The sequence below is a fragment of the Coregonus lavaretus genome (assembly GCF_964263955.1).
Source record: "Coregonus lavaretus genome assembly, chromosome: 31".
Lineage (NCBI taxonomy): Eukaryota > Metazoa > Chordata > Actinopteri > Salmoniformes > Salmonidae > Coregonus > Coregonus lavaretus.
The window spans coordinates 39,219,437-39,230,337 of record NC_140018.1 but is presented as its reverse complement, the minus strand read 5'-3'; the positions used below and the strand labels follow the sequence as shown (position 1 = coordinate 39,230,337).

The window sequence follows — 10,901 nt, the reverse complement described above, 5'->3', positions numbered from 1 at the left end:
AAGTTGAAATCCAAATGGGTTAAGAGTCAGGAGAATGCAAAGGTGAGAGAGGATGTACTTCTAATAAAATTTTCACTATTCATTTAGGTTCTCATTCATTACTTATTTTCTATACACATTTTTCATGCATCACAAGATTTTGTAAAATAAATAAAATGTCAATTCATAGCATTAAAGTTGTGTTTTGAGCTGATGAAAATCCATGAAATAACAATCCATATATAATACACACAGTATATAAAAAATAGCACACACAAAGCACACGGAGACAAGCGAAGCACAACAGATACTATTTTATTGTCTGTTCAAATGTTTGTTGCAAACAATTCAATAATTACAAAGATTTCAACAGGTGATTTATGAGAAAGAAAAGCAGTAGTATTTCAAAGAGAAAAAAAGTCATTTTCAGAGAGCTGAACAGTCCAGGAAGGGGGAGAATAAAAAGAACGAGAAAGATCACTTACACAAAATCAAAGAGGATTTTCCTTGGATTAAAACATGTGCAAGTTTAATACAGTGTTTCTGAAAACCCCCCTCTCACCGATGGCCTGCAGAGTTAAATTCACTTCAGGAATTGATCTGAATGTGGTGCTGCAAGACAAAAAATAAAATGGCACTGAAGGCACACTAGTGATTAAACTGGATATGCCACACACGCCTGTACAGTATCTCACGCTTCTTTCTGTACAATGAAACGTCCCACAGTTGAGGAGGAACCACTATTCACATGCCCCCTTGTGGCGGTACGGCGCTATGACTACAGCTCCGCTAATGCTTCTCACTCTCATGATTGAACAGTTAAAAATGCAAGGGCCTTGTCCAGGAGGTTCTCTCTCTATGGTGAGCGGGTCTTCACACATATACTTATTTATTTAAACATAGCATACAAAAGCAGCAACTTGTGAAGAAGTCTTATTAATAATCCTATGAGTTATGTGGTCCTTTTCGCTGTTCAGATTCCCACCAAGTCTCAGTCTCATGATTCTGTGGCTATGGCGCATTGGTTTTGCCAAATATACCTTTCATGGCAAAAGGTCTAAGTTAAAAACAATGCATGTTACAAAGGCTGGCGGAAGATGTGTAATTGCTGTAAAAGATGCCCACTGGTTTAGCTTAATAGTAAAACCCCTGCAGTCTGTTGAGTGGCAGCTCGTCCCCTGGGTAGGTACTGCTCTCAAATTGGTGGCCACTGGTCCGGGAACAGCTCAGTAGGGGTTACAATGCCAGTATGGCAGGGGCTGGGATATGTGGGAGGGGTTCATGGTCCTTGAAGAAGGCTGCCCTTTCTCTCACTGTTCTGTTTTGTGTACCCCATACTATATACACTTTAAAAACAAAAAGTAATCCTTCCCTCTTTTCTTTTTTTTCCCCTAAAATGTTTGTTTAGAAACACAAACATATACCTATAATTAGGATAGTTCATCATTAATGCTTTTCTTCTGTGAGTGTCCTGTTGACAGTGATCTTGGTTTTTAATTCAGCTCATCGCATCTATGTATCAGTAACTTAAACTAAGTAATAATATTCCTTAAACTCATTGGAAAAATGAACGGCCTGAAATTAAGAACAAATAAACAAAAACAAATCTACTGCGCTGTTCAAGGTTTTTTTTTTTTTTTTTTTACTGTTAGCTAAAAATACCACATGCCCCTCAGGAGGGGGGCGCCAGTCACTGGTGGCAGTTTGTCCAATCCTGCCTCCGCACAATAATTCATCAAGTCCCTCCCCAGTCTCTTTTTTTTTGGGGGGGAGCAAAAAAGCCAAGCGCATGACAGGTCTGAAAGCAGCCAGACTAGAGGGAGGAAGAAGAGGGGGATGTTGAGGGGGTGGAGCCCTGTGACATCACCACACTCGAGTCCCATCAGGAAGTGAGGTGGAGAGGGGGGTTCTGGGTAAGGGAAGGGGGTGGGGGGGGAGTGATGGGTGGCTCCTCCAACATGGAACTGGAGAGGTGTGTGTGTGTGTGTTGGGGAGAGGCGTCCACACAGGATTGATAGTAGTGCTGTGGGGTGTACCTGGTGGCACCCTCCCTAAACAAAGTGAAAAAGAAAAGAGGAAGGAAGACAAGTAGGAATGGGGGGAACCAAAACGATAAACGTTCATCAAGAATCAGGGTGGGGGGGGGCCGGGGGACAGTCTGTTCTTGGCACTTTTGCAGCGATACACAAGTTCTATGTCGAATGTAGCACACATTATGTGTGTGTGTGTGTGTGTGTGTAAGGTGTATGGGGTGTGTGTGTGTCTGGTGGTGGGGTCCTCAGCCATCCAGGGTGTGCTCCAGACCGTCCAGTGTTAGCTGGCTGCGGTGGGGGGAGTTGGGGCTGGGGGGGCTGCTGGGGTTGGAGCTGTTGGAGGGGGTGGAGTGCTTGGTGGAGTCCGAGTCCGGCTGAGGGAAGACAGAGTGTGTTTATGTTAAAGATGCAGTATAAAGGGATAGTTCACCCAAATTACATATTGGTTTTCTTACCCTGTAAGCAGTCTATGGACAAGGTATGACAGCAATCCATGCTTTGGTTTAGTTTCCCTGGCATTTGTGGGCCAAATCCCATTCAAGTCATGGGACAGATATTAGCATTTTTCGCACATCACGTCTACAAGTCTTTGTTGAGCTTAACAATCAATTTTACATACTTTTGGATGATTTGGACATGATGTGCACAGAATGCTAATATTGGTCCCATGACTTGAATGGGATTTGTGCCACAAATGCAAAACCGTTAGCATGTGAAAACAGTGAGTATGTTTACATGCACACTCATAATTAAATATTAAACTGATTATGGCAGTAGGCCGAGCACGGAAATAGTAATGTAAAAACCTACACTGCTTACACTATATATACACAAAAAGGTATGTGGACACCCTTTCAAATGTGTGGATTTGGCTATTTCAGCCACACCCATTGCTGACAGGTGTATACAATTGAGCACACAGCCATGCAATCTCCATAGACAACATTGGCATCACAATGGCCTTACTGAAGAGCTCAGTGACTTTTAACGTGGCTCAGTAATAGGATGCCACCTTTCCAACAAGTCAGTTTGTCAAATCTCTTCCCTGCTAGAGCTGCCCCGGTCAACTATTTACATTTACATTTCAGTCATTTAGCAGACGCTCTTATCCAGAGCGACTTACAGTTAGTGAATACATATTTTTTTATACTGGCCCCCCGTGGGAATCGAACCCACAACCCTGGCGTTGCAAACGCCATGCTCTATCAACTGAGCTACATCCCTGCCGGCCATTCCCTCCCCTACCCTGGACAACGCTGGGCCAATTGTGCGCCGCCCATGAGTCTCCCGGTCGCGGCCGGCTGCCGGTCGCGGCCGGCTGCTTTTATTGTGAATTGGAAACGTCTAGGGGCAACAACGGCTCAGCCGTGAAGTGGTAGGCCACACAAGCTCACAGAACGGGACCGCCGAGTGCTGAAGCGTGTAGTGCGTAAAAATCGTCTGTCCTCGGTGGCAACACTCACTACCGAGTTCCAAACTGCCTCTGGAAACAACGTCTGCACAATAACTGTTCGTCGGGAGCTTCATTAAATGGGTTTCCATGGCCAAGCAGCCGCACACAAGCCTAAGATCACCATGTGCAATGCTAAGCGTCGGCTGGAGTGGTGTAAACTCTAGAGCAGTGGAAACACGTTCTCTGGAGTGATGAATCACGCTTCACCATCTGGCAGTCCGACGGACGAATCTGGGTTTGGTGGATGCCAGGAGAACGCTACCTGCCCGAATGCAAAGTGCCAACTTTAAGGTTGGTGGAGGAGGAATAAAGGTCTGGGGCTGTTTTTCATGATTCGGGATAGGCTCCTTAGGAAATCTTAAAGCTACAGCATACATGACATTCTAGATGATTCTGTGCTTCCAAATTTGTGGCAACAGTTTGGAGAAGACCCTTTCCTGTTTCAGCAAGACAATACCCCTGTGCACAAAGTGAGGTTCATACAGAAATGCTTTGTCGAGATTGGTGCAACAGAGCCCTGACCTCAACCCCATCAAACACTTTTGGGATGAATTGGAACGCCGACTGCGAACCAGGCCTAATCGCCCAACATCAGTGCCCGACCTCACTAATGCGCTTGTGGCTGAATGGAAGCAAGTCCCCGCAGCAATGTTCCAACATCTACACCAATGTTCCAACATCTAGTGGAAAGCCTTCCCAGAAGAGTCTAGGCTGTTATAGTAGCAAAGGGGGGACCAACTCCATATTAATGCCCAGGATTTAGGAATGAGATGTTCGACCAGCAGGTGTCCACATACAGGTGTTTACATCCACAGGTCATGTAGTGTACCTTAAATTGGTGTATTTGATCTGCACATGTACCAGCACCGGTAGCGCAAGCCTCCCACTTATGTGATCGTTTGGAAAAACTGAAAGTATGCATCTTAGAAATAGTTTTCACATACAAACGTTATACACCGAGTGTACAAAACATTAAGGACACCTGCTCTTTCCATGACATAGACTGACCAGGTGAATACAGGTGAAAGCTATGATCCCGCATATTGATGTCACTTGTTAAATCCACTTCCAATCAGTGTAGATGAAGGGGAGGAGATTGGTTAAAGAAGGGTTTTTAAGCCTTGAGACAATTGAGACATGGATTGTGTATGTGTGCCATTCAGAGGGTGAATGGTCAAGACAAAAGATGTGCCTTTGAACGGGGTATGGTAGTAGGTGATTTGTGTCAAGAACTGCAACGCTGCTGGGTTTTTCACGCTCAACAGTTTCCCGTGTGTATCAAGAATTATACACCTTCCAAAGGACATCCATCCGGGGGGGGGGGTCCTTAATATTTTGTACACTCAGTGTATGTCCGAACTCAGAATCAAATAGGCTTTGCAAAAAGAACATGATCACTGTGGTAGAATGTTTCTTTTGATTAGTGGTTTTCTGCATTTATCAAAATTCTCATCAGGTAGCCTGATTTCAGATGTGTCCATGCAAACAGGATTATTAGGGAAATTGCTCTTCTTGCAAAGCATGTAAACATTTTAAACAAACTATTATATTAATCTGACTATCCACAATAATCTTATTATTGTGTGCACGTAACAGTGCTCAGTGCCAGGGAAACTAAACCAAAGCATGGATTGCTGTCATACAGTACCTTGTCCATAGACTGCTTACAGGGTAAGGAAAACAATGTGGCATTTCGTAATTTGGGTGAACTATCCCTTTAAGTTGCTAATTGTTTGGCTCAACTGTTGGCTGGTTCATATACATAAAATAAAAATATGAATCAATGTATTTTCTCATGAAACCACACACATCCTTAGCTTTAGGCAGACATTATTATATGCTTTTGCTCATCAGTGTAGAGAGGTGTATCCCTTTCCTATCAAATTAGGTAATTTCTGGACAATATTTATGTCAATTTTGGCTCAATAGCCTTTAACAATACAAATTGAAATATTAATGATTAATGTTTGCCTTGGCATTGTAAGATAATGTGTTATCATACCCAGGAAGATAGTTTAATTGAATTTAACAGAGAATGTGGGAGAGAGGGATAGAGGGGGAGATGGACAGGGAAAAGAGAGGGGCATAGATTGAGTAAACGTGTGAGTGATTTAATGTGTGTGTATAGTCAGTGTGTGTGTGCTGTGTCTGGGGTCTTTACCTCTCTCTCAAAGTCCCCGTCTGGGTCGGAGATGTTCCGAGACGATCCTGCTCCTCCAAAGTCTGCACCTCCTTTATGACACACACACAGAGACACACACACACACACACACACACAGACACAGCGCATTAGCGTCAATGACAGAGAGAGCGAATGGATTTACTAGTGCGTGTGTGTTGAAATGTAAGCATTATGTGTTGTAACCAGTGTTCACATGTGGAAGGTGTGTGTGTGTGTGCGCGTGCGTGTGCTTGGGGTCCTCTCACCAGAGGCCGTGCGGGTGATGTGGGTCTTGCTCCTCTGTTGCCGGGAGATACTGGATAGTGGGCGGGGCTTATCCTTGGTTGGGTCGTCCTGAGAAGAATGCATCACACTCTGTACCGCCACGCAGTCGCCAAGACACACAAAGAGACAAGACAGTAAGACAATGACATACACAGCCGTGTGTACAGAAGGACCTTACTATATGAGTGAACAGGTTTATGCTCATTAGGACACACAACGGAAAACTTTTTAATTTTTAATTTTTTTAATGAGTTTCTTATTGGACAAGCCCCAGTTTGGACCTTCCCTGTTTCATTGACTTTAATTCCATTGGGTGCCTAATGAACACGACCCATGTACATGAGTGGACAATGTCAAGACATTTACATGGACGCTCACACATGAAACCAACAGCCTTGTACAGGTCCCTCATTTGACTGAAACAAGTCACACGTACCCTGGTATGTTTTCACAAAATTCAATGGGGGGAAATATCCATAGAGAAGTGTCTACTTGACTTTTGGTGGCCGTCTACTAATGAAATTAACCTTTTTTTCCAACGCTTTCTCTCCATTGAACCCTGAGGTAAGCTTATCAAGCATGTTGCCGTTTTTTTTAACATGACAAATATGCGGAGATCACACAAAGCACAACCACACTGCAGCCAGTACAGAAAAACAGACTCATATGACGTCAGCCGAAATAAAACGACCCCAGCTTCCGAAAAACTCACTGCACTCGAGCAAATGGAAAAAAGAACAGCGAGAAAGGAAGGAATGGGAAGAAGGAAGAGTGCAAAGGGGTGAGAGAGAGGGGGGCGGGAACGCTGGAAATAAGCCCGATCCCAAGTCGACCCCTCGTACCAACTCCCTATTCACTTGTGGAGATCGACGAGTAACGGGTTAGATAGGTATGATCAATTTAATCATATTGCTTACACTTATCCAATCCTCTCAGATTCACACAAGTGCATAGGGGTCCTTTTCACAAATTTAGGCCATGAGGGTAGAAGTATAGCCAGTTGTATCATTTCCCTCTAATTAGGGACTGATTCAGGCTTGGGACACCAGGTAACTCTGTCCAATTAAAAAATAACATGAATCAATCAATTAACAACCAGAGAGAGAAAATGAAAACCAGCAGTACTCCAGAACTCCAGGCTCGTATTTGACTACCAGTAACACTGGCATAGGGTGTCGATTTGTAATTGCGCAAAAGAGGTGGTGGTGGTAAAAGGAGGAGGGAGGAGGGGTGGGAAGCGTCAGGTTAGGCCTACCCTTCCTAGGGAGGAGGTGGAGGGAGAGGAGGAGGAGAGCTGGGGCAGGCTGCAGTGCTGCAGCGAGGAGGAGGTGGCGGAGGAGGAGGCAGGTTCTTTCTGCAGGTAGTGGTCGGCCGACACAGGGCTCATGTGATAGACGTGCTCAAAGTTGCTCGGTGGGGAGATCAGGGCATGGTGGCGGGACGATGAAGGGGAGGGGGTGGTGGCGGTGCTCTCGCTCTGCTGCCGGGCCGGGTGGGGGGCGGGGGGCAGAGAGAGGAAACAAAGGAAACAAACAGGAAACAGAGAGAAATAGAGAGTGAAGAGGGAGGGAGAAAGTGAAAGAGGGCGTGGACTATAGGGTCATTCTCGAAAAGGAGGAGTAGGAAGATGGGCAGAGGTGGTGGAAAGTAAGAGAAGGGTGACATCTAGAAGGTAGTATAGCAGTGCTATTCTGTGGAGTTAGGAGTGGGAGCTGCTGGTGTCAGAAAATGCTGGGTGACACCATTTTGGCTCCAGTAGTGTCTTGTGATCGTTAGAAAACAGCTGTTATGGCTCCTGTTTTGTTACGTTTTAAGGGGCGGCATTTTGTCACCTGCAGTAACGTTATCACAGCCACATTGGCTGCTGCAATATCAGTAAGCTTATCAGGGGTTGGGAGTAGGGCTGTGGCGGTCACAAAATTCCGTCAGCTGGTGATTGTCAAGCAAATAACTGTCGGTCTCACGGTAATTGACCGTTAATTAACATAAACACATTTAGCATCTCCTGGCTTCCACATTCCATGTAATATAGCCTACACCTTCACAATAAATCCATTATTTATTTTAGACAGGTCTAAAGTTGCACGATATGAAGAAAATGTAGTCTATTTCAGAAGAAATGAATAGCATACTCTGAGTTGTCCTTAAGTTAGGTCCTGATGTGGCTATGCCAAATGGCTGTGGGCTACACTAGTTCATTTATCAGCCAAGATTTGCTTATAATTCCATGGCATTATTTTATATTATTTTACAGTATGAAGAATACAATTGAACAAAGCTGAATAAAATTTAAATATTTTCTCCAAATGATTTGAGGGAGTGCGCACATGCGGCTATTCTGTGTTGAGCGGTTAGCAAAGAAATAGGTACTCCTATATGCTTCATTTAGAGTTATTCATGTAACTTTAGTTGTTCTACAAACGTTGGGCTATATGTTTTGATTTTTAATACATTCTTTCTCACAGGCTACAAGTTAAGACAGACACATCGGGGACGCAACTGCGCGCGTCCTTATCCAATTTCGAGGTGCATAATGGAGATATTGGAAGAACCGTCCATATTTACTTTCCGTCAGCCAACAAGATGAGTAGGCCTAACGAACAGCAAAACCACTAGCCTATGTCAATCTACCATCCCCCATAGTACAAAAGTTGACCTATTCTATTCTGTGCGATAAATAAATATTCCAAACATAGTCTGGGACAGTTGTGGGATGCGATAGATCCCAAATTAATACAACCACTAGCATCAAAAAACCTTTTTTGTGCAATGTGGCTGACGCAACAGAAAGTTTAGCTTAAAATGTTGATAAACTATTAGGCTATTTCTTCACATTATAAGCGCAGCAATGCGCACATGGTAGTAGGCTATAAGCTCACATTTTCCATTAGCAGAAAACACCATTATCAAAAGTGACCGCAAATGCAATTATGCATGTAATGCTTTTATTATAAAGGTGTATTTTTATGGTGAAAATGATCTTCCCCAAACTTGAAACTCACGCGCTGCTTATATATGCCAGTTAGGCTCTACACCCCTTGTAAAGCGGATTAATGTGCTTAATTTTAAGAAGTTATTTGGCCACATTAGGTGTGATACAAACCTTATTAAAACATATAGGCCTATGGGCTAGGCTACATGAGGTGTGTGACTATGATTCGAAGTCGCAAAAAAAAAGGCATTGTTTCTTATGCTGGGCATCATTCACAAGTGACAATATATAATTCACAAGTGATAGACAAATATTGTCACCCATCAGACTATTCTTGATTTAATCTCGTCTTTACATATACTAAATAATATGTGTGACCTTTGTTTTGATTTAGAATGGACCATTATCATGCACCTGTATCAAAACAGGGGCAGCGGGAAAAAATACGTCATCTATGAACTTAAATAGCAAATGGAGGACGCTTTTCCCCGTGGTTTATTTTCATGCCAGCCAGGTAGGCTATCCTTCTGTTGTAAATATAAGCAATGTGCTTAATATTAGGAAAGTTGAGAAATAAATATAGTAGGCCTAGCCTATAGAAAGCTGATGGGATCCTCCTCTTTTTAATAGTGGCCATCACTCTGTTTTCTCCCACAATTGCATAGCCTATAGAAATGTTGCGCAACATGAGCTCATGGGCTCTCATTAAGTGTTAGATTAGATTTTCAAATACATTTGCATTGATGTTAGTGATTACAGGGATAATAGAGTGCGGAGTACCAGGCAGTTAGCAAGTTTGGTAGGCTACTAATGACCATCAGCAGCATCAGCGCTTGGAGAAGCCTAATTACCGTGACAAAACGGTAATGTGGAATTTGACTCCCTTCATGACTCGTGACTGCCGGTGTGGCAGTAATATATATGGTCACCGCAACAGCCCTAGTTGTGAGGCCATTTTGGTTCCTGAGTTATAAATACAGTATGAGGCAGACATTTTGTCTCAAGCTGTGTTGACAGGTGATCAGTTGCGGCCCTTACCAGAGGCAGATCCATGAGGACCTGCATTCCGTCGCCGGGGCCCATGTGTGCCACGTGGTTGAAGTTGATTGGGTTGGAGATCATCTTGGACCTCAGCTCTGGGTCCCTCAGCATCTCTCTGTCAACACAACACAGATGGTTAACAATGGTCAGTGTGTATTATTGTGAATAGTTGTACGGGGTTGAGTGTACTACAATGGGGGTATACAGACTGACTTAAGTAATGATTGTCGGAAGTTAGACGTATAGTCATATAATGCATTCACATTGGATTTACGGTATTTTGCCTGTAAAAAAAAGGGCAATGTTTATATGACCCCCTTACTGTATATGACCCCCTTAACATTTTTACCAGATTCTTGCCTGCATACACCTTTTATACCTCCCGTGGGCATGCCGGGGATGAGTGGTAGTAGTGGTGTGCAGATGTGGGTGGGTGTCTATTTAATAAATCCATTGAGAATATATACCATCAAAAATAAATCCATTATTGATTTGTTTAGACAGGTCCTAAGAAACATACGACTAATAAAATGTATTTTCAAAAGAATAGCATATTCTTTGTTTAATTAGACCTATGTCAATAGTTTTTTATTTTGTTCATTAAACAGACAAGACACACTTACCCGATCAGTGAAAGCACATATACACTAATCGGCGTATGCTTACTTCGATTTTGACCTTACGCCAATTAAGATACACTACATGACCAAATGTATGTGGACACCTGCTCGTCGAATATCTCATTCCAAAATCATGGGCATTAATATGGAGTCCCCCCTTTGCTGTATAACAGCCTCCACTCTTCTGGGAAGGCTTTACACTAGATGTTGGAACATTGCTGCTGGGGACTTGCTTCCATTAAGCCACAAGAGCATTAGTGAGGTCGGGCACGGATGTTGGCCGATTAGGCCTGGTTCGCAGTCGGCGTTCCAATTCATCCCAAAGGAGTTCGATGGGGTTGAGGTCAGGGCTCTGTCAAGTTCTTCCTCACCGATCGACAAACCATTTCTGTACGGC

The 10,901-nt window shown here is 43.6% G+C and overlaps 1 protein-coding gene across 2 annotated transcripts in view; it reads right to left on the bottom strand.

Annotated features, from left to right (window-relative positions):
- Positions 1-274: 274 nt before the first annotated feature.
- The window catches only part of LOC311107015 (serine/threonine-protein kinase MRCK beta-like), a 178,017-nt gene continuing 167,390 nt past the window's right edge, over positions 275-10,901 (bottom strand). For both annotated transcript variants that reach the window (XM_084149466.1, XM_084149467.1), the window contains exons 34-37: positions 9,882-9,999; positions 5,893-6,001; positions 5,627-5,697; positions 275-2,386 (exon numbers count right to left, since the gene is read on the bottom strand). In XM_084149466.1, coding sequence (XP_084005592.1) covers positions 2,258-2,386; positions 5,627-5,697; positions 5,893-6,001; positions 9,882-9,999 — 427 coding nt within the window. In that variant the 3' untranslated portion in view covers positions 275-2,257. The remainder of the gene's footprint in view (positions 2,387-5,626; positions 5,698-5,892; positions 6,002-9,881; positions 10,000-10,901) is intronic.